Source organism: Pipistrellus kuhlii, unplaced genomic scaffold (assembly GCF_014108245.1).
Source record: "Pipistrellus kuhlii isolate mPipKuh1 unplaced genomic scaffold, mPipKuh1.p scaffold_m20_p_17, whole genome shotgun sequence".
NCBI classification, from domain to species: domain Eukaryota; kingdom Metazoa; phylum Chordata; class Mammalia; order Chiroptera; family Vespertilionidae; genus Pipistrellus; species Pipistrellus kuhlii.
In genome coordinates, this window is record NW_023425482.1 from 20133761 (window position 1) to 20158196 (window position 24436).

General features: G+C 42.6%; 1 protein-coding gene and 1 long non-coding RNA gene across 5 annotated transcripts; one reads left to right on the plus strand and one right to left on the minus strand.

Moving 5' to 3' along the window:
• The first annotated feature begins 6453 nt into the window (after positions 1–6453).
• Positions 6454–13552, plus strand: LOC118720607. The gene is made up of 3 exons (XR_004988483.2): positions 6454–6464; positions 8395–8401; positions 13316–13552. It is a non-coding gene; the product is annotated as an uncharacterized LOC118720607 (long non-coding RNA).
• On the minus strand, positions 9888–23963 carry ZFP90 (ZFP90 zinc finger protein). Of its 4 annotated transcripts, none has more exons than XM_045582759.1 (5): positions 23586–23963; positions 23351–23418; positions 15697–15823; positions 15246–15341; positions 9888–10535 (listed from the first exon to the last, which is right to left on the minus strand). In XM_045582759.1, the coding sequence occupies exons 2-5, from the start codon at positions 23381–23383 to the stop codon at positions 10471–10473; spliced, it is 321 nt and encodes a 106-aa protein (XP_045438715.1). In that variant the 5' UTR covers positions 23384–23418; positions 23586–23963; the 3' UTR covers positions 9888–10470. The 4 variants fall into 4 exon arrangements, with proteins under 4 accessions (XP_045438715.1, XP_045438714.1, XP_045438713.1 ...); XM_045582758.1 differs by lacking the exon at positions 9888–10535 and adding an exon at positions 10765–12585 and having other exon boundaries at positions 23626–23926; XM_045582757.1 differs by lacking the exon at positions 9888–10535 and adding an exon at positions 10765–12585 and having other exon boundaries at positions 23586–23926.
• Positions 23964–24436: the final 473 nt, after the last annotated feature.

The following is a 24436-nucleotide window of genomic DNA, read 5'->3' on the forward strand; positions in this document are numbered from 1 at the left end:
ATGAATGTGCAACAAGACAACAAAACAATGCTACTAAAGGAAAAAAATAATTAAAAGAAAATCTAATCTACTTACAAAAATGTGTTCCTGAAAATAAGATGTTCAACAAGGAGAATGAACTGTTTTACAATCAGTAGAAAAAAGGTAAATGTGGATTACTAACTGATTGATCTCTTCTAGGGGAAGGGAGAGAAAGCATAAGTGAACATAAATGGTTTCACTGAACACTACCAATGAGTCCTAATTAAGAGTTGGCTGCCTGGCTGGTGTGGCTCAGCAGTTGAGTGTTGACCTATAAACCAGGAGGGCACAGTTTGATTCCTGGACAGGGTACATGCCTGGGTTTGGGGCTTGATCTCCGGTGGGGGGTGTGCAGGAGGCAGCTGATCAATGATTCTTATCAATGAAGTTTCTATCTCGCTATCCCTCTCCCTTTCTCTCTGAAATAAAAATTTTTTTTTGGTTGAAACCCTAGTTGGTTTGGCTCAGTGGATAGAGCATCAGCCTGCAGACTGAAGGTTCGAATCCAGCCAAGGGCACCTGCCCAGGTTGCAGGCTCGATCCCCAGTAGGGAGCGTGCAGGAGGCAGCCAATCAATGGTTCTCTCTCATCACTGATGTTCTCTCTCTCTCTCTCCCTTTCCCTGCCTCTCTGAAATCAACAAATATATATATATGTATGTATGTGTGTGTGTGTGTGTGTATATATATATATATATATATATATATATATATTTAAATGGCTAAATATTTACCTCAAAGAAAAGGATGCCACTACCATTCTGCTAAGAAATTCAGAAGAGGAACTTGTTACACATGTACTAAATTCCTGACTTTCAGAGAATGCCATCTGACCACACCACCTGCAACCAACTCCTGCTCCAAGCAGCTGCCTCCAGGGTCCAGGCAAGTCCAGCAGTGGCTCTTGCTTGGGCCATCTCCCCTCTTCCTTCTTATGATGCTCCACGCCCCCCTCCCCGCCCCCCCCCCCCCCCACCCCAAAACAGCACTGAATTATGTAAACTTTCTTAGAAGTCACCAGACTTGGTGCGCTGGGCTGCTGTCAGTGACTCACTCTGTCTGAGCACATTCACAATGCGGTGCTGTAGCTGGGATTGGAGCACCACGACCAGCCCAGCACTGCCCCTCCTCACCTACACACACTTGTTTTTAGCTTACACACAATTAAACAAAATACTTGCTGAAATTTTGTAGAAAACAGACAAAGACTTCATTCTTTTTTTAAAAAAACTCTTTATTAAGGTATGACCAATATAAAATGTGTACATAATGTATACAACTTGAGTTTGAATATCATTTTCACTCTTGCTTCCTTGGAACCATGTTGGTCCGTATGTTCCATGAAATGTTGTCTGACATAGTAAAGGAGATAGCTGGGGAAATTGGCTAAGAGTGTGAATAAACTGGAGGAGTATTGACTGAAAAACACAACAAGCAGATCATCCCTTGAAAGTAGCTGTGTTTTAACTTAGATCAGTGGTTCTCAAAGTGTGGGAATTTTCTAGAACTGCAAATGCTTTGTTTGAATCACATCTACTGGTTACTTTTTGTTAAAAAAAATCTATGTAAAATTTAATAGCTTTCTTATTTTAGCAGGTATTTTCAAACTTGTGTTTTATCTCTTTGAAAATACTAAAAAACCATGGCCAGATAGCTCAGTTGGTTAGAGCATCATCCCAAGATGCCAAGGTTGTGGTTTCGATCCCTAGTCAGGGAATATACAAGAAACAACCAATAAAAAGATAAGTGGAACAATAAATTGATGTTTCTTTATCTCTCCTCTCTAAAATCAATCAATAGCCGAAACCGGTTTGGCTCAGTGGATAGAGCATCGGCCTGCAGACTGAAAGGTCCTGGGTTCGATTCCGGTCAAGGACACATCCCCAGAAGAGGGTGTGCAGAAGGCAGCTAATCGATGATTCTCTCTCATCGATGTTTCTAACTCTCTATCCCTCTCTCTTCCTCTCTGTAAAAAAAAATCAATAAAATATATAAAAAAAATAAAATCAATCAATAAAAAATGTAATCAACTTCTAAAAACTCGCGATTTTATACTTTTTCTCTGGTAATTCCAGCATTTGAAGTACTTGTGTCCGTGTTTGTTGTCTATTATTTCTGCATGTTCCTTTCAGGATGTCTCTCTGTATACCTATTTTTGAAAATGTGCTGGAAGTTACTAGAAAAAGGGTATGTGTGCGTGAATACTTTGATGTCTGAGACATTACGTGTCTCTATAGATTATATTCATTCGCTTCTGTCAGTCACCGGGGCACACCACAGTTGGATCAATGTTGTAGATTTTGAAGGCTGAGGTCCCCTAAACCTCCAAGACGAGCTGCACTTGAGAGACATACTCATCTCCATTCAGTTCAACATTTTCTTGAATGCAGTTTCCTTTGGGGTTCCAGTTTAAATGGGGGTGTGTGTGTGTGTGTGTGTGTGTGTGTGTGTGTGTGTGTGAGAGAGAGAGAGAGAGAGAGAGAGAGAGAGAGAGAGAGAGAGAGAGGGAGATTATTCAGACTCCCAGCTTTCAGCACTTTTACACTTGTACCCCTTACACTGCACGTCCACCGACCTCACAGCTGAGGTTCACAGGGGTCTCCTTCCAGCAACAAAAGGCGTCTGGCAAAGGCAGCCCTGAGTGTTGGAATTACAAACCATCTCTGGCTCCTCCTAGAGTTTGATCCCTAACTTTCCACTCCAGTATTAGCTCTTTGGAATGCTTTTCTTTTCCCAACATTCCATCCAGCTTACGTTTTCTACGGAAGAGCTGGTCCTAATGACCTAGGCCACCGTTACCGGAATTGCAACCCTTCACTCAAAGCTTCCTGGTCCTCCCCGCACAGGTCTCTCCTGCCCCGGGGGGAAGGGAGCAGAAGGGAAGAATGACAAAGGACAGGTTGGTGTCTGTTTTTATGACTTTGTTTCCGGGGGGAAGTAGACACTTACACTTCCTCAGGAAAAGCTACACCTTTTCAGAGGCAGGGGTTATGGTTACCTGGAGTTTCTCCACTTACCTAATGTCACATGCTCAACTTATCCCCTTTTTGTCCAGTGGGCCTCGCGATAGGAGATGGCAGTGTCCAGCCACTGGGCAGAGTGACAAGAGAGGGGATGGGCTGACCTGAGGGGTTCTGCTATGGGGCACGAGGGGCTGCCTGGCGCCGGCAGCAGGACGCCCGCCGGGCTTCTAGAAGCGCTCGGGCCAGCGGGAAGCGAACACGAAGCGCCGCGCACCAGCCGACGCAGACCGGAAGTCGGCGTGCCGGGCCGCTAGAATTTCAAGCCTCTTCCAAGAACGCCCTCCTCAGCGGCGGAATACGTCAGACCGGAAGCGAGGGTGCTCCCCGCCAAGGCTTTCGGGAAATGTAGTCTTCAGCTGCGCGGGTCCGGTACCTGGAGGACGGCGCTTCTACCCAGGCACTCGCTCGTAAAGTGTTGGGGGAAGCAAGCGGACTTCCTTTGACACACCCAGATCTTCCTGTTATTAATTCTAAATTTGATGGTACAAACCTTTTCAACCTATGTGTTGTCACCTGCCACACTGTCAAATCTCCCTTTAGAATCCTTTAACCGGAGAGAAAGCAATTTTATGTTTTCTTATGATTGTTAGTTCAGCCCATTTCTAAAGTCCAAACTCGTACCCTATTCTCCCCGCTCCCCAATCCTCATTCGAGGATATTTACCCCATTGATTTTTATTTTATTATTATTTAAAATATATTTTTTGATTCTTCTTTTTTTTTTTTTTACAGAGAGGAAGGGAAAAGGATAGAGAGCTAGAAACATGGATGAGAAACATCGACCAGCTGCCTCTTGCACACCTCCCACTGGGGATGCGCCCACAACCATATACATGCCCTTGATGGGAATCGAACCTGGGACCCTTCGTTCCACAGACTGACACTCTATCCACTGAGCCAAACCCGTTTCGGCCACCCCATTGATTTTTAGAGAGAGAAAGATTGTTGTGAGAGACACACATCGATGAGTTGCCTTCCTTGAGACCAGGGGCACTGAGAATGGAGCCTGCAACCCAGGCACCTGTCCTTGATGGGCACTCGAACCCATCACCCTTTGGTGCCCAGTGGATGCTATAATCTTCCAGCAACATCAGCGAGGGCTCATGCCTTATTCTTAGATGCCTATATGCCCAGCCGGCTTCTCTTAGCATTGGATGGACCAGAGAGAAGGAAAAAGAAGGTTCGGGTCACCTGGGTTAGTCCTGTTTGACCTGGGACCAGTGGCCTGTCCCAACAGGGAAGTCCTCTCCCAGGGAGATGGGTGATTGTCTAGGCAGTTTCACCCCAGTCCCGTGTTCATTCACAGTGGGGCAGACTAGTCCATGCAGTCTATGCCTCTAGCCCAGTGGTCGGCACACTCATTAGTCTACCTAGCCAAATATCAACAGTACAACTATTGAAAATTCTTTTGAGAGCCAAATTTTTCAAACTTAAACTTTTTCTAACGCCACTTCTTCAAAATAGACTCGCCCAGGCCGTGGTATTTTGTGGAAGAGCCACACTCAAGCGGCCAAAGAGCTGCATGTGGCTCACGAGCTGCGGTTTGCCGACCGCTAGGTTAGGGCAAGGACTCTTTCTTCTTTCTTGGATCAGCTTCTCATCCTTGGGAGCATGAGTGTCTGTTTTTCCTTCTCCTAAATCCTTTGGACACACTACATGTACAGGCTAAACATGCTCATAACTCTGAGGGGAACAAAGCAGGTGGCTTTATAGGGAGACCAGATAAGACCAAGAGGCTGAGTTTAATTATTAAAGGTTTAGAGAAGAACATACAGTAAATACTATGCATCATACTCCTTTAACAAATGTAAATATCTTACATTTAGATATATTTTATGTATACATTTAGATATAGATATATTTTAAAGATATGAGTTTAAGCCTTCTTTTATTCCTTCTTATTCCTCTCCCCATTAGCTTCAGCGGAAACCACCACTCTGAAGCTGATATATTTTTTAAAAACATATTTTTTTAAAAATATATATTTTATTGATTTTATACAGAGAGGAAGGGAGAGGGATAGAGAGCTAGAAACATTGATGAGAGAGTCATCTATCAGCTGCCTCTCGCACACCCCTACCGGGGATATGCCCACAACCAAGGTACATGCCCTTGACTGGAATCGAACCCGGGACCCTTCAGTCCCCAAGCCGACGCTCTATCCATTGAGCCAAACCGGTCCCGGCTAAAAACATATTTTATTGATTTTTTTACATAGAGGGAGAGAGATAGAGAGCCAGAAACATCAGATCAGCTGCCTCCTGCACACTCACCACTGGGGGTACATGCCCTTGACCGAAATTGAACTCAGGACCCCTCAGTCTGCAGGCCAACGCTCTATCCACTGAGTCAAAGCGGTTTTGGCTGAAGCTGATATTTTAATTCCTTCCTACTTTTGAGTTGATAAAAATAGGTTAATAGATTTTTACATGAGGATTTTCACATCCTCCATAACTTTATTTTCAATTGTTTTCAATATGGTAGGCATGTGAATACAGGTACATTCAGTCCAACCATTTGTTAAATATTTGAAATTCTATGCTGGGACAGGATACGAAAGTAGCCACCCTCAATCATCAAGTTGTTCACTGGCTGTTTGTACTTTTCTGTAGGCATGTTATGTTTCAATAACATATACCCCCACTACCCCCAATCTCTGCTATCATGGAGCTTACCTTCCAGAGTAGGACATAGAAAAGAACAAATTAAATGTTTAGAATGCATGGGCACAGGAGTGGAATAGGCAGAGATAGCATGTTTTGCCAGATGCTCTGGTTCCTTAATTTAAGAAATTGTGTTGTATTATATAAGAATATGCTACAAATTATTAACCCATTCGCTTACTGACAGACATTTGTGTTGTGTCCATATTTTCACTATTTCAAACATTACTGCAATGAGCATGCTCATGTAAGTCTTTGTGCTCATATAGGAGAATTTCTAGTCTAGGGTATACATCTCGTCTAGGGTCATGAAGCATGCTTAGCTTCAAATTTACTGAAAATTACCAAATTACTCTCAAAATAATTGTACCAATTTACCCTCCTGCCAGCAGTACAAGCTCTCATTTTTCTCCTGCAAGACTTCTAAGTTTTTGCCAGAAATAGCATCTACTGCTTTCTTTCACAATATTCTGATTTCAAGATTGAGAATCTTGCCCAAACCAGTTTGGCTCAATGGATAGAGCGTAGGCCTGTGGACTGAAAGGTCCCGAGTTCGATTCCGGTCAAGGGCATTTACCTTGGTTGCGGGCAAATCCCCAGTGGGGGGTGTGCAAGAGGCAGCTGATTGATGATTTTTTTCTCATCAATGTTTCTAACTCTCTATCCCTCTCTCTTCCTCTCTGTAAAATAAATAAATAAATAAATAAATAAATAAAATATTTTTTTAAAAAGATTGAGAATCTTTTTATTTACAAACCAGTCTACTTTGTCTACCAACAAATTTCTACTTCATTGCTCACTTAACAAGACTATATTAAATACCTGCTATGTCCCTAGCACTATACTAGTAATTAAGTGGGGAAACAGAAAGTTAGCAAAATAGATGTGGACTTGGCCATCCTGGAAGTTATAATAATCTAGTGCAAGGTGGAGGAAGAACAGCAAATAATCACACACACAATTTGTGGCACCATGATGGACATTAACAGTTATCTCTGAAAATATGAGACATCAATTTAGTTGAAATAAGGCAGCCAGGTACATTTGCATTTTTAAGATGAGTAAGAATTAAGTGGTTTAGCAGCTATAAAGAACTGAACACGGCCACCATCAATATGCATACAAACTGCAGATGTGTTTTTCTTATCTTTCCTATAGGAAGAGGTGTGTTAGGTGCTCTGGGGGAGAGGCCTACCCTGGGACCTTCCCCAGGATTGGGAGGCTGGTTTTCCTTTTGGATCCTGTTTGCAATGTTGAGATGATTACTCTTGGGCTATCTTATCTGAATCTCACACCATCTGGTTACACTAACTGCTACAAGCTGACCTAACAACCTCACTTTGGATATTTTATCTCATTCTGGATATGTTAAAAAATTAACATAAAAGATTCTGTAAAAAAAAAAAAAAAAAAAAAAAAAAAAAAAAGTGGGAGTGCTTAAAAAGATAAAAATACTCAATTGTCATTATTATAAAATTGTCACAATAGGGGACTTAAGGAAACTGAGACTATGTAGCACCATAGAACATATGTAAGCTCTTCTTTAAGTATGATAAATTATTTTTATCTACAGTATAGGCTGAATTGAAATGATACATTAAGGTATGAGGGTTATGAGTGAATTTAGGGATTTTGATTTACTGAGTCAGGAAAAAATTCCAACGCCCTTCACCATTTTGTCTCCTCTTGATCTCTGACCTATCACCATATCCTTCTATCCACTCACCCCCAAATGACACTGCACTATATACAGCTCCTTGAACCCAACATGCCCCTGGAGACAACAGTTAGTGATTAAGAGCTTTGCCTATACAGCCTGTCCTGAGTCAGAAGCCTAAATCTGCTATAGACAGTACTACCTGGGGTGAGTTATTTTATCTCTGGGCCCCATCCCCTTCCCACCATTATAACACAAGGACATAATACATGTATTAGATTTCTTTAATGCAAGAAACTATGTATAGCCCTAGCTGGTTTGGCTCAGTGGATAGAGCATCAGCCTGCAGACTGAAGGGTCCCTGGTTTGATTCCGGTCATGCCCGGGTTGTGGGCTCAATCCCCAACAGGGGACATGCAGGAGGCAGCTGATCAAAGATTCTCTCTCATCATTGTTGTTTCTCTCTCTCTCTCTCTCTCTCTCTCTCTCTCTCTCGCTCTCTCTCTCTCTCTCTCTCAAACCAATATGTTAAAAAAAGAAAGAAAAAAAAAAGAAACAGAGTCTAACAGATTAGCCTTTAGTCAAAAAGAGAGAATCACTGGACTGATAATGGGGAGCCCACTGAATCCTACAAACTGCTTCAGAAATTGAGCCAGGTCCAAAAACTTCAGGGATTAGTAATGAGAATACCATCACGTCAGTGGCACCCTCTCCCACAAGAGACCTCCCCTCTCTGGTAGGAAATCAGGCTCCAGGTAGCTCTAGCTTTCACCTTCCTAGCCTAGAAAGCCAAAATCAAAATTCCCCTGCTAACTGTTTTGAAAAAATCCTGGCAAAGGACTCCGATATTGGCTCAACTAGACACATGCTTTCCCCTAAAACTATCCCATACTCCACGCATGTCCTGATTTGTATTCCTGTGATCAGTACAGCAGGGATTATTACAAGAAAAGAGGAAAAAAGCTGGGCAGATAGACCATAGTTACCACAAGACCTAGAATGGGAAGTTGTAAGAATTAACTGAAATGATAGCTATAAAGTACTTCGCACAATGTCTTTCAAGTAGTAAGCATTCAATAAATGGTAGCTGTTATTAACTCACCAGGCTGTGAAGGGTTTAGCAGTTAAGCCCTCCTCCTTGATATGCCACTCTTTTCTTAGTCAACTTCTGAAAACTGAAATAGACAAACTGACTCCTATTCAACTAAGAAGGCTATTTATTGAAAGGACACAATGATGTTACAAGGATGCATTTCATGTGGCCTAGAAAGCTAGGTGATCATAAGTGCATGGTGCAAAGATGCTGGGACCATGGAATCCTCTGCTCTGTTAGCCACTCATATACCCTAGGCTCCCTCCCTGTCAATGAAGATGTGCTGAGATTCAGATATTGGTTGGATCTAGGCCAGGCTCCACACACAAACCAGTGGTCTCCTTTGGGTCTACTAGACCTAAAGTCTTTTTTTTTTTTTTTTTTTTTTTTTACCAAATGACCCAGCAATTCCACTTCCAGGTATATACCTGAAAGATTTGAAAACAAGGGTTTTGTTTGTTTGTTTTGTTTTTAATATATTTTATTGATTTTGTACAGAGAGGAAGGGAGAGAGATAGAGAGTTAGAAACATGGATGAGAGAGAGTCATTGATCAGCTGCCTCTTGCACACCCCCTACTGGGGATATGCCCGCAACCAAGGTACATGCCCTTGACCGGAATCAAATCTGGGACCTTTCGGTCCCCAAGCCGACGCTCTATCCATTGAGCCAAACCGGTTTCGGCTAGACCTAAAGTCTTTATAAACTTAAAAGTAGGGTAGCACTCAATTGGTTATTCATGCCATTCTTACACATAGTCCACTATGGGGATCCCCAAACAATCAGCAGCAAAATGAGTTCCTGTTAGGCATCTTGGCCAATCAATGGGGGAAGGTTTGAGTATAATTACATATTGTCAAATTATGTATCAGACAATATAAGCTTGACTTTGGCATTGTGTGTGCACTCAGCATGGAATACCATAAACAAGCCATGTTTTGAATGATTGTCTTAGAAGGGCAGGTCGGCTAGGGAATATCCCATCTTGCTCCATATGTGATAGACAATGGGCTAGACATGCCATATTTCAACCCCCAGGCACGTTTCCCTGCAAAGAACTATGAAGAATGTTTGGGAGCTGCCTTGTATTATTCAGGGTGAGATAAGGAAATGGATCCTATTACTTGGCATGCAAGAAAGCCAGAAGGAAAGATTTCACCATCACCACCACTCATATCACTCCTCCCAGTGACTCATCAAGGCGGGAAAATTGGCTTATTTTAGAGAGATGCTCTTGTATGAAAGGGGTCAATGTCCACAATTGATCCTAAATTTATTTGCATTGTTAGTGCCAATGAACCAACAAAGCTTCTTGAAATTCCTTTAGGATAGCCTATGAATTCCCCTACGGGACACTAAGGATTTGAGTGGGATACTGAAACGTAGCTCTCAGGCTTTACTGATGGGAAAGCGCCACAAGCTTAAAAAAGTTATTTTTATGGTGAAATATTCCCTTGGCACGTGTTAATTTAAAGGCAAATTTTATGGCAAGAGGTACCTGAATTTATACTTGTCCACAAATTTAGGGGAAAATTCTTGTCTTAGTTTTGTGTTGTTTTCTCATTGATCCAATATAGGAAGCTTGGGGCAGTGCAGAATAGAGGACTTAATAGTTTTATAAAACTGAAATGTTAGTTGAAAGTATAATTATGATACTTGGGAAATGGAAAAGTTGCCAGTAGTTCAACCATTTACAGTTTCTGTTAACATTTTGGTTTTAAGCTTCTACCAAGTTGCTTTAAATAAGTTTGTGACAAATTTAAACATATCTTGCTGCCTCTTATGCTTTTATGAATTCTTAAGTGCTCATTAAATGTTTGTGCATCTGAATTAAAATTTATTTAAAAGCCCTCTGAATTCCAAATTAGCTTTTCAGTGTCAAGACTCTGGGGCCAAAGAGCCAGGAGACCTGCATCCTACACCAGTTTTACCATCATAAGCTGCAGCATTCTGTGCAAACTATTTCACATCTTTGGTTTTCAGTTTCTTCATCTGTACAATGAAGTAGCTGGACAGCTAATTCTTTGAATGATGAATTTCTGGAGGTGGAATTGGTTTCCATGGTGCATTCAATATAAGAACTGCAACTGAATGTAGTTGTCAAGCAATTTTTAAATTGAGTTTTGGTCACTAATGCAGGAATTTTATCTATAAAAAAGGCTGTCAACAGTAACAGTTACAAGTCAAATTGTTGAAAGTTTGTAATCTGCAAATGTTAAAAAGTTTTATAAAGTTCAATATATAAACATAGCATCTTCAACAGGTTATGTATTATGTTTGTAGTTATTTTTATAAAAGTTCATAACCAGATCTAAGAATGTGTCTTTTATTTATTGAAAAAATTGTCTATTAGCAAAGTTTTCTCTGAACACAACATAACATACACATGAATCGTGACATTCTCAAATTTTTTATCCAGCAAGAATCCTTTGACACTGAGTATGAATATTTTAGCTAAAGCTTTCTGCACATTTAAAAAATTCCAAGGTTCTTAGAGTTTATTTCGCATATGAATTCTCTGGTGTTTAGTGAGAGCTGAGCTTCGACTGAAGTTTTTCCCACACTCCTTACAAGTATAGGGTTTTTCTCCAGTATGAATTCTCTGATGATCATGCAAATTGGTTTTCTTTCGGAAGGCTCGCCCACATTCATTACATTCATAGGGTTTTTCTCCAGTATGAGTTCTCTCATGCTGAATGAGGGATGAACTCTGACTGAAGGCTTTCCCACAGTCAATACATTCATAGGGTTTCTCTCCTGTGTGGGTTCTCTCATGTTGAGTAAGTGATGAGCGCCGACTGAAGGCTTCTCCACATTCATTACATTCATAGGGTTTTTCTCCAGTATGAATTCTGTGATGTTCTATGAAACTTGTACTCCTTTTGAAAGCTTTCCCACATACATTACACTGATAGGGCTTCTCTCCAGGATGAGAAATAGATTGTTGACTGAAGGTCTGCTCACAATCATAGGGGCTCTCTCCAGCATGGATCTTCTGATGGTCAGAAAAGTCTGTAAAGTGACTGAAGTCTTCCCCACAGTCATTACAATGGTAAGATTTTACTTCAGTCAGAGTGCTTTCGTCTTGAGTAAGAGATGAGCTGTGCTTGAAGTCTATGCTGTAGTTATTGCTTTGGTAAGGTTTCCCTCTCTTATGAATCCTCATATGTTTATAAAGGGATGGGCTCTGACCAAAAGCCCTCCCACATATGCTACATTCAAAAGGTTTCTCTCCAGTATGAGTCCTCTCATGCTGGACAAGGGAAGAACATCGACTAAAGGCTTTCCCACATTCCTTACATTGAAAGGGTTTCTCTCCACTATGTGTGACCTCATGTTGAGTGAGGGATGTGCCATGCCTAAAAGACCTTCCACATAAGTTACATCGATATGGTTTCTCTCCAGTGTGAATTCTCTGGTGTTGAACCAAGGAGGAGCTGCGCTGAAAGGCTTTCCCACAGAGACTACACTGATAGGGCTTCTCTCCAGTATGTGCATTCTCATGCTGACCAAGGGATGAACTATGCCTGAAGGCCTTCCCACACACATTACATTCAAAGGGTTTCTCCCCTGTGTGAATTCTTTGATGCTCAGTAAGCTGTGTCTTCCAGAGGAAGGTTTTTCCACAGTCAGTACATTCATGGTGTTTCTTTCCACCATAAATTCCCTGATCTGTACCATTGGGAAAAGCTCCCTCTCCTTTATGAGTTTTCTCATGTTTAGTAAGTGATGATCTATGAATAAAAGCTTTTCTACATTTATTACATTTATAAGGTTTCTTTTTTACAAGGATATTATTCTGATTAAGTAAGTCTGAATTATGTCCCAAATTGATTCCAAGCGTATCACATTCACTAGACCTTGAAGGAATGTTCAGTTGTGTGACCAGATCTGTGTTCAATCTAGAGTTTTCACCAAATTTATTATGCTCAAAGGTTTTCTCTGGTGTGATTATTTTCTTCTGGGTGGATACATCTGGCCCCAGATACCTCTTCCAGTTTTCCTGGTGCCTCTCTAACTGATTACTCACATCTTCTAACGTGGCACGTGAGAGACCATCTGTGTGAAGGGATACTTCAGATATGTTCTGCTGTAGATTTGATGATTTGGCCACAGGCCTAGTCTTCCAGTCTGAAAGAAATCCAAAGTGCAAAAGTCCCCTATTCCCTCCTGTTGAGACAAACTGCTACCATAGGAATGAGAAAATGAGATTCAAATTATACATGACTCTGTTTTAAAATCAGCCATGTGGCTTAGGGAGAATACCCAAAATCTAGGAAAGGAAGAGTGAAAATATATGATAATACAGACTGCAAATCCAGAGTGAATGATAAGTTCAAAACTAGGATGCCCAGCTAGGAGGCTGATTAGGGAGTAAAGAGATAAGTGATTAAGAGAGTGTTAGGCATAGATACAAAGAAAAAAGGATCACAGTCCATCTTGCAGGATCGTATTTGCTCTCTATGCCTGCTGTCCATTTAATAAACTGGTTTCTGTGAGCTGTCAGAAATAGAGCTGTGAAGGGAGAAAGAGTCAAATCTGTGGATATTTCCTACAAGTCTGGGCAGCTGAGAGTGAGAGCAGTAAGACGAAACAAGGAGACACGGAAGTTCAATTATGTCTGAGTGAGTAAAAAAAGGGATCACTAAATAATGATGGGAGCCTGAGGATACCGGAGGAGAAAATAATCCAGAAAGTAGGGTTATAGGACAGGAGAAATGGCATACTCAGTGTAGAACAAAGTGGTATCTTTTCCTCTAAGACTGACCAGCAGCAGGAGCACCCTACTGGGGAAGAGAGATATACAGAGGTGTCATGAGGGCTCAGCCTCTTCTGCCCTTCTGTGAGCTTTCAGAAATAGATATATTTCCTTAATATATCTATTTTATAATTTCTTTAAATGTCATCTCTGAGACTCCAGATAGTCAAACCTGAAGTGAAAAATCTGCAGCCAGTGATCTAATAGAAATGATTCTTTGTTACACTTGTAGATTAAGGGCTAGATGTCACACACTGAGAAAAATATTTCAGCCGAAGCTGGTTTGGCTCAGTGGATAGAGTGTTGGCCTGCGGACTGGAGGTCCAGGTTTGATTCCGGTCAAGGGCATGTACCTTGGTTGTGGGCACGTACCCAATGGGTGGTGTGCAAGACACAGCTGATCGATGATTCTCTCTCATTGATGTTTCTAACTCTCTATCCTTCTCTCTTCCTCTCTGTAAAAAATCAATTAAATATATTTTAAAAAAATATTTCAGGAGGCAAATCATTCTTGTCCTTACAACTGGGGTGTGGATTTTGTCTATTTGAGCTCTGATTCTACATTAGTCACCTTGCTTAACCAAAAAAGATTTATTTAATCTGCCTAATAAATTGATCTCTAAAAGCCATTAACAATTATTGAACTCTAGTTAATGATATGCACATGAAAAAATGTAGGAATGAAATATACTCACCTGCAACTTACTTGGAAATACATAAAAGATAAATTGACAGCCCTAATCGGTTTGGCTCAATGGATAGAGCATTGGCATGGGGGACAAAGGGTACCCAGTTCGATTCTGGTCAAGGGCACATGCCCGGGTTATGGGCTCAATCCCCAGTGAGAGATATGTGCATGAGACAACATATCAATGATTCTCTCTCATCATTGATGTTTCCATCTATCTCTCCCTCTCCTTCTCTGAAATCAATAATAAAAAAAAATATATATATATATGGATTATAAAAAAGATGGAGGGAGTAATTTTAACTGGAAATTATAGTAATCTAAGCCTGGGGTTTGGTTGAAGATGACACCAGCAGAAGTTAAAGGCAGGAAAATCTAAGATAACTTCTCAAAGAAGGAAAATAACCTGGGTTGAAAGAAAAAGACTAAACTGACTATGGTGTCTGGTCTGAGAGATTAGAAATACTAAAAGGTTTCTAACAGGTCAGGGTAGAAAGGAGTGATGGGCAAGATGATTCATTCAGATTTTATACTTTAATAAGAACTGAGTGGGACTTCCGAGTGAAAGTGTTCTGTGAAAAGGAATAAATGACCAGGGTATAAGCAAGGATGATTTTTGAGTCTATAGTATAAATAAAGAGCTGCAACCACCAGAAGGCAGGCACCCTTTTTGTAACAAAGAAGGGGGAGGAACCTGGAGGACAGAGTCCTTAAGGCATATTTGCTTAGAAGGAAAAGCAAGAAAAGCCAAAGACCTCAAACCAAGAAGCACATATCCAGGTGGGAGACCAGGAGAGAGTGATATTCTAGGAACAGTGGAGAGAGGCAATGAATCAAATCAACATGACCATAGAATGGATGGAAGACCATGTTCCTCCCTAGACAGGTGTAGTGAGGGAAAGAAGTCTAAGACAAGTTGTGAAGGGAGGAAGAGTCAAGGCTGTGGATATTTCCTACAAGTCTGGGCAGCTGAGAGTGAGAGCGGTAAGACGAAACAAGAAGGAGACACGGAAGTTCAATTATGGCTGAGTGAGTAAGAAAAGAGATCGCTAAATAATGAGATGGGAGCCTGAGGATACCGGAGGAGAAAATAATCCAGAAAGTAGGGTTATAGGACAGGAGAAATGGCATACTCAGTGTAGAACAAAGTGGTATCTTTTCCTCTAAGACCGACCAGCAGCAGGAGCACCCACTGGGGAAGGGAGATATACAGGGGTGTCATGAGAGCTCAGCCTCTTCTGCCTTCTGTGAGCTCCCAGGGCAGCAATCTGAAAGTGCTCCCCACTCCCTCAGCTTTGCCACTGTCTGCACGGATTCCCACACGCCTGATCCTCACTCGTTTACCTGGACAGACAGATCTTTGGATTTCGCCCTCTGATAGCCATGGCTCTTCTCCTTGCTCCAGTTTGAAGATCACCTCTGGCTTGGAAGCTTGATAACCTGCTCACGGGTAAAAACAGAGGATTTGTTTGTTTGTGCAAATGGACAAAAAAGCCTCTTGCAAGTCAGTAGTGGTCCTTGACCCTCGTGAACTCTGAAGGAAAAGAAAATGGACAACTTGAGGGAATTATGCAACCAAATGGCCTACGCCCAGTTCTGCAAAAGAAAGACCTTTTACCTAAAGAGCAGGCTCAGAAACCCATAAGGCTGGTCCCAAAAAGATGAACAAGCTCTGACCCTGAACGCCCACACCCTGCTCACAGCCACCCAAGCTACAGTCACAGAGCTCCACAACCATAGTAACTGAGAAAGGAAAGGCCCACCAATAGGCGAGACATTGGGATGTGGTCCTTACCAAGAGAAACCAGGTTGCGGTAGTTCTCCAGCATCACATCCCTGTACAAGCGCCTCTGAGCAGGGGCCACGTGGTGCCATTCTTCCTGGGTGAAGTCCACAGCCACATCCTTGAATGTCATTGATTCCTGTAGGATCACATTCCTGCTCAAGGAATATTCATTCACACAAACATTCTCATGGCAATATAGGGAACATACTGTAGAGTCTATTAGAAACGATGATCATACATTTAATATTCTTTTTAAAAAAATATATTTTATTGGTTTTATACAGAGAGGAAGGGAGAGAGATAGAGAGTTAGAAACATCGATGAGAGAGAGTCATCGATCAGCTGCCTCTTGCACACCCCCTACTGGGGATATGCCTGCAACCAAGGTACATGCCCTTGACAGGAATCGAACTCGGGACCCTTCAGTCCTCAAGCCGACGCTCTATCCATTGAGCCAAACCAGTCCCAGCCATATATTTAATATTCTGAGGGGATAATGTTCAGTTACATGTAGTTGTTTACATACTTACATAAAGAAATCTAACATTCAGGCCAGAAAGTCATGAGGAGCAGTGTGTCCTGCAATCCTTAGCTTTTGTTGTATTTCCTTTCAAAGCCAAGCCTTTTTATACAATCAGGAAGCTCCCGGCTCATGTACCTCCTTTTGTTACAAAATCCAAATATGGTGGGAAGTAAAAAGTGTCAGTGGCAGCCCTCCTTCATCCCCATCACCAATCCTAATTTAAACCCTTGAAATAACCACTGTTAACAGTTTGGTGCATACACTTAGAGAATCCCTATTCCATGTTTCTTTGTACACAGTGTCTTGTTTTGTGAAATACCATAAATAGTGTTCCACAACTTATTTTTACAATTAACTATGTAATAGTTAGGAGATCTTAGAGATCTTCCCACAGCAATACATATAACTTCACCTTAATCCTCTGACTTACTTCACAGACTCTATAGTATCACAATATTCCCATTACCTAAAGCCAACAGCACCTATTGCATTAAGAATAAAATTCAAAACTCCCCACCACTCCCTGGGCTCTAGCCATGCTGAACTTGTTGATCATTGGATACTTCAAGTTTGCTCCCACCTGGGCCTTTATGCTTGCTACTTTCTCTCCCTCTAGAATCTCTACATGGTTGACAACTAGTTACTACTAGTCATTTCAGCCTTATCTCCAGCATCACTTCCTCAGAAAAGCTGTCTCAGCACCTTCCTTTAATTTACTCTCCATCATATTACCATGTTTCAGTTTCTTCCTGACACAGTTATCTCTCACTGTCCAAATTCCTGCCACCTTAACTCAGGAACCAAATAGATTAAAAAGGATACCTTACTTCTCACCACTATCTGAGACTGCTTACTTGTTAGCCTGTCTGTCTCCCCTACTATGAGCTCCATGAGAACTTTATCTGTCTTCACCAGTTATATACCTTGACCGATAGTGAATGCTGACAAATACCCTGAGAATGAATAAATGAACAACGTCCTGTTAATAGATATTTGGATTATTTACAATATTTTGCTAGTGCAAACATTACTGCATTAAATACTGTTTGTGCAATTATGCTAGAACTTCTCTAGGATAGCTAGCTAGAATTGGAATTGCTAGGTCAAAGGTCTTATTCCATTCTGATCACTTTCTCCTCTCCTCCCCAAAGAAACAAGGGTAGCTGAGGGTCCTCCATGATGCTTGTGGGTTGGTTTTTGCTTGCCTTGTTAGGCCTTGGTAAGCCACGAGACATCTGTCACCATGCCCTATTTGAAATTTCTCCTTTGGTTCTGGTTAGATTTCTATCTCAAGAGGGATACAATAAGCTATGGTAGCCAAAACCGGTTTGGCTCAGTGGATAGAGCGTCAGTCTGTGGACTGAAGGGTCCCGGGTTTGATTCCGGTCAAGGGCATGTACCTTAGTTGCAGGCACATTCCCAATAGGGGGTGTGCAGGAGGCAGCTGATCGATGATTCTCTGTCTTTGATGTTTCTAACTCTCTATCCCTCTCTCTTCCTCTCTGTAAAAAAAAATCAATAAAGTATATTAAAAAAAATTTTTAAAAATGTAATAATGGTTATGAATGTTATATATATATATATATATATATATATATATATATATATATATATATATATAAAGCTATGGTAAAGACAATTTCTGCCTTAGTCCATACACTTCTCCCTATGTGCTTGGCCACAGCCTAACTGTGTTTTTTTGTTCTTGGGAAATATCATTCTCTCCCCACCCTCCCAGTAGTTTTTCCCTTGCTAATTCCACTTTATACTTCAGGTCTTGGTTAGCAGATTTTCACTGAAACCTTCTGATCCCCCACTGGAGGGCTGATCACTGTATTGTGTCCTTTACGCCCGCTGGCGCGCACACACAATTATCCGAATGCTTGTTTTTCTAGTTAGATGGTGAGCATTATGAGGGCAGCTACTATAAATTTGTTTCTAAACTCTAAAACACTAGTGTTCAGCAAGAGCCTGACCCATACCACACATCTGTTTCCTGAGTTCAGCCTTGAGGAGATGGCAGAGATCTGAATTTTAGAGAAACAGGAATGACTGCATTCATACGAACACTGGCTCCTCCACATCCTATCCCTGTGGCTGTGTCCCCACAGGAATAGGGAAGGGTTGAGACGTGGCAAATTTTTCTGACCAGGTCAAGGATCTGACTGTGCCATGTAAAATACCGTGTCACTTGTATTTACTAGGTGTCTGACTTGACCACACGCACTGAATAAAAAATGCCAACGAGCCCAGCTGGTGTGGCTCAGTGGTTGAGTGCTGACCTACGAACTGGGAAGGTCATGGTTTGGTTCTGGTCAGGACACATGCCTGAGTTGTGGGCACAATCCCCAGTGGAAAGCGGTGGAAGGTCCTTCTCTAAAACACAAATTTGATCATGTTTACAAACCTTTAATTCCTCCCTACTTTCCCCTATTCTACCATCCTCACCCTAGTCCATGCCACAATCATCTCTTATAGCAGCAGTTCTCAACGACCCATAAGTTGAGAACCGCTAGCAGGGTGGACTAAGACCATTGGAAATACAGATATTTACATTACGATTTATTAACAGTAGCAAAATTACAATTATGAAATAGCAACAAAAATAATTTTATGATTGGGGTTCACAACATGAGGAACTGTATTAAAGGGTCACAGCATTAGAAAGGTTGAGAACCACTGTCCTAGAGGGTCAAGACCTTGTCTCAGGCCACACTGACCAGAGCAAGAAGTAAGAGTTGTAAGAGCAGAAGGGTAGATAGGGCCCTTCCAGAAAGGCTAACATGTGCTAATTTAAAGTTATCCAGCCCACTCAGAGTAGCTCAGTTGGTTGAGCGTTGTCCTGTGCACCAAAGGACATGTGTCCCCCCACCCCATCCTCCTGCTCCCCAGCTTTTGCTCTCTCTAACCATGTTCTAGGCCAGTGTTTCCCAAACTTTTGACATATGTGTATCCCTTCTATAATTTTCGTAACGCTGAGTACCCCTCGTACTCATGAGAACGTAAAATTAGGCGCAGCTAAGCCCGGTGCAGTGCATATCCCCACCAAACTCCGGTGCAACGCATACCCCCACCAAACTCTTCCCCTACCCCTGGGGGTACGCGTACCACACTTTGGGAAACTGTTCTAGGTGATTAAATAAAAAAAAAAGTAATCCAACTCTAACATATACCAATTCTGGAGGAAAAATCAGCTCAAACTATAACTCAGAAAATGGAAACTTTACTAACCTGAAAACTAGAGAATGGCAGTCAATGTGTAAAAATAATCTCATTTATAAAAACCACCACCCAAAGACTGGGTTAGTTTGCCCAATTAGAACACATTAATTTTACTGGCATAGAATATAGTGTTTCTACTCAAGTACTCATAGACCATTGACAGTTTGGTAAGGTGCAGATCAATAGCATACCTATCAACTGGGTGTGGAGAGAAGAAAATCACTGTTAGCTTTTACACACATACACAGATGCCCTATTTAGGCTAACAGCATCACCATCTACATGTCCCAACGGGAAATCTGGACCTCATCCTTGATTCTTCCTTTTTCCTTTAGAGCCTAAAAAGTGTCTCCTATATACAATCCTTCCTCTTCATTGTTCAAATCTAGCTCAAATTCTCCCATGCCAAAAATGCCATTAAGTCAGACAATAACATTCTAGATCTAAGCTACCGTATTTTTCGGACCATAAGACGCTCCGGACCATAAGATGCACCAGTTTTTAGAGAAGGGAAATGAAGAAAAAAAGATTCTGAAACAAATAGTGTCCTAAAATATTTTATGTGCATTAAAACCCAACATCACAGTCATAAACACATGTAATCAACCCTGTAAAGTAAACAGCAGCATTTAGAACCATTTTAGAGCCGGGCAAGCACACAAAGACCACACAGAGCCGGGCAAGTAAAAAAACTTTTTTTAAAAAGTATATGTGTAGGCTATATTTGGACCATAAGACGCAGGGACTTTTCCCCCCCACTTCTGGGGGGGAAAAAAAGTGCGTCTTATGGTCCGAAAAATACGGTAATCAGTAAACCACTAGCCACATGTGGCTACTGAGCACTTGCAATGTGGCTAGTCCAAATCAGATGTGTGGCAAGTGCAAAATACACACTGGATTTCAAAGACTTTATACCAAAACAAAACAAAAAACCCCACCTCATTAATAATTTTAAAATATTGATTTACATAGAAATGAGTATTATTTATAATAGTAAAAATTTTAGAAACATCCAAAATGTTTTATGAGGAATGGTTAGACAAATTTGGTATGTCCATGCAAAGTAATATAATACAGCCATTAAAAGTGATTTAAAAAATAAACCTCATAAAAAACATATGAATTTTAAAATATTATAATTGGAAATGTTTAAGGGAAAATTATGTGCAAGTAGAAAAAAAGGGAAATTTGTCACAACAAATAGAGATGTTAAAGAAGAGATAACATAAATGACTTTTTTTGTTGTTAAAAAAAGATCTATATGATATATTTAAGGTATATTTAATAAGGTATATTTTATTAAAATAAAAGTAATACAGCCCTGGCCAGGTGGTTTGGTTAATTGGAGCACTGTCCCATACACTGGAGGGTGGTGGTTTGATTCCCAGCCAGGGCACATGCTTAGATTGTGGATTCGATCCCAGGTGCAGGCTTGTGTGGGAGGCAACTGATCAATGTTTCTCTCTCCCTTACTCTCGCTCTCTGTTAAAAGTCAATGGAAACATATTCTCAGGTGAGGATTAAAAAAAAAAAAAAAAGGTAGTATAAGACATAGAAAAGTCAGGAAAAGAATCATACTTTTGAAATAGGTCTTAGAGGAAGAGATTTTGACTTACTGTTCTGGTGGCTTCAACTTTAAGAATGGTAAACACCTTTCTTATTCCTAACTATTATGTAGTACACATATAAGGAAGAAAATACGCAGTGTTTACGTATATATAGGATTTTCAGGGTATCCCCCTCACTCATCTCTGCTCCCATTCCCCTCCCACTGTGGACCACTTCCGGTATTTGCTAGCCACACCCCTAAAAGAGCTCTGACTTTCAAACTCTTGCTCCTATACTTCATTATTCACAACAATCTTTAAAAGTAATAAGAAACTATACTAGTTCCCTGCTCAAAAACATTGGCTCAAGATATACTAGGCTCTTTGCTGCTCCCTGAACACACCAGACACACATCTGGGTGTTTCCGGAGAACTCCTCCCCAGATCTCCTTTAAGTCTGCTCAGATGTCACCAACAAGAATAAGCTTACATCCTATTTAAAATTGCAGTCCTACCTACCACAAGCTCTGACATCTCCCACTCAATCCTCCTTACCTTTTCCTACTTTTAATTATTTTTCTGAGGTACCATCACCTTCTAGGATATCATATAATTTTTCTGTCTACAACTTCTAGGATGTAAGCTCCACAAAAGCAGAGACCTTTATCAATTTTGTTCACTGATGTATCCTAGCCACGTAGAAAGTGTCTTAATACATCATAGGGTTCAATGATTATCTGCTGAATGAGTACATACAGGAATAAATGGGTTACAAAGGCCAAAATAAAAAAGTCCAAACTCCTTTCTATTCTCATCTAACCATTGCCTACAAGCTACACCCACAGTCTCACAGGACAACGGTTTCATGAAAATGTCCCTCGTCTTTTTGCCTCCCAACTCCCCTGACCCACAGTCAACCAGCTCTACCTCAACCCCTTCAATTACACCCGCTTTATGCTCTATGCAAAGGCGTCCCTGCTGACTTTCCCAGAGGCAGAGTTTCCGCTCCCCCCTCTGCACTCACAGCAGTCTCTGGACCTCTCCAACAATGCTTGGCACCATCTCTTCCGAGCTCTACTTCTGCAGGAGCTGTCTCCCCCACTAGTTAATTTCTGGGATAAGTTGTCACATGACTCAATTACTCATCTTTTGCATTCCCAAGGGCTATGCTCAGGGAAAGGGAACCACCGATGAAGGGAAATCTCTGCCTGAAAAGTCCCTGTTGTAGGTTCACTGCTCTATTCTGTCCTTCAGCCGGAGTTTGGTGGACTATCGGGCCAGTCTATGAAAATAGTACAACTGAACCAGAGTGCTTGGGAAACATAACTTTAAAAACGAAGCTTAAAGCAGTCCCTAAAACTCACTGCTCAGAACACAAACCCACTTTCACCATTAAAAAGCCTCCCCTCCCCTGCTCCCCGCAAAAAAAAAAAAAAAAAAAAAAAAAAAAAAAAAAAAGGCAACCCAGCACAGCAGTATGGCTCAGTGGTTGAGCATCCACTTATGAACCAGGAAGTCATGGATGGATTCCTGGACAGGGCACATGCCTGGGTTGCAGGCTCAATTCCCAGTACAGGGTGATTCTCTGTCATCATTGATGTTTTTCTCTCTCTCCCTTTCCCTTCCTCTCCGAACTAAAAAAAAAAAAAAAGTATCTGGATCGATCTTGCCTCACACACATAACAATTAGAATATGATTTTTCCTTAATTCTAAAGAGAGTGTGGATTAAATACCATCTGGACCTTGTTATATTTCACCCACACACTCTATGTAAGTCCAATGGACAACCTCAGAGTTGTGATGCTTCTATAAAATGCCTTCTCCCTCTCAAGTCAGCTTCATACTAACTACACCGAAGGCTGGACATGTAGGGATGTGCGCTATTCTATCTGTTAGAGCAGAAAAAGACACGGAGAGCTCTGGGATGCGTCCTCCTTGTATCCCCCCAGCTCCACTTCTTGCCCAAGAAAGCCCGTCTCCAGCCTCTTCCTCGGCAAATCCAGACCAGCCTTCCTTGGTCAGAAGCTTGGCTCCTCTCTCCTACACTCACTGACAGTCACTTCCTCCGGGACAGTGTCCTATCCTCCTATCCTGTCACCCCTCCCTCCCCGCCCCCTTCCATTCCTTATTGACAAGAGTTCAAGGAATTGGCTTAGCACTCAGGAATCTCAACACTGACACCTTCCAACACATCCACTCAACTCCTCCCAGAAGTCGGCCCTAGTCTCCTCCACCCCACAGCTCTGGACACCTCGGGTCGCACAGGGGCGGGAGGCTCCGAGGGGGAGATCGGGCCAGGACACGTAGTCTCCCAAGGAGAACAATGACTGCTCCAAACACTCCCGGGGTGGGAAAGTCCGTGCAGCTCACCTGGGGCGCCTCCGCCGGAGGCCTCGGGGCCATCCTTGCCTCGCCGGCCGGGTTCCCAGTCGGAGGGCCTGGGGAGAGAAGAAAGGGCCCGCTCACCCCGCGGCACCCCCCGCCCCCAGCCCCGTCCCGCGGGGCCCGCCTCCGCCCCGCAGACACTTCTCCTGGGAGAGGGGTGGGGAGGTGCCGGGGCCCCGCGGGGGCCTGCAGCACCCTCTCCCCCAAATGAAACGCTTACGGAATCGAGGACACCCTCCTCCGGCCACGCCCAGTCCCACCCGCAGGACGGTGGGGGCGCGGCCCCGCGGACAAGCGCCAAACTCGTGGGAGGTGCCGCTCCGACCCGCACACTCGCAATCACTGCCTCCTGGAGTTTCCGGGGTTTGTGACCCCAGGCCCACCCAAGGTTTGGGCCGGCTCCTCTCGCCCCCTCTCCCCAGGTCCAGTCCTCTCCAATTCTTCTGTGCGGAGGTGAGGCCCGCAGCCTCCTTAGCCCTAGCCCCGGGGCTGGACAATGGCCGCAGCGCCCGGGCCGAGCCGGAAGTGCGCCTGCGCACGCGGAGTCTCGCTCCTGCAACCCAGGGGTCCGGCGAGCGCGCGGACTACACTTCCCAGAGGCCCCCGCGCGCGGCCCCTCGGAGGCCGCTGGGGAGCAAGTCGCACACCTTTATGGGCGCAGCGGCGGGGCGTGCGTTGTGAGGGCCTAGAGAGACGGATCTGGGATTGAATACTGTAATGTCCACTTCTTCCAAAAAGTGACAAAGCTCCTCTTGGGCCTGGGCATGCATGTTGGTAGGGGCGGGATACAGCAGCATATCGGACAGAAAAGACCCGGCTTGCGGGGAGCGGCTTGCACTCCTGTGGAAGAGGGCAATACGTAAACAGATCAACAAAATAATTTCAGAGAGAGAAATGTCAATTGGTTGTTTCACTTATTTACACATTCATAGGTCGATTCTTGTATGTGCCCTGACGGGGGTTTGGACCTACAACCTTGGCATATCAGGACTACACTAACCAACTGAACTACCCAAGTGTGGACTTTGAGTGTGACGAGAGCCACTAGATTAGCAGCAGCAGTTGAATCAC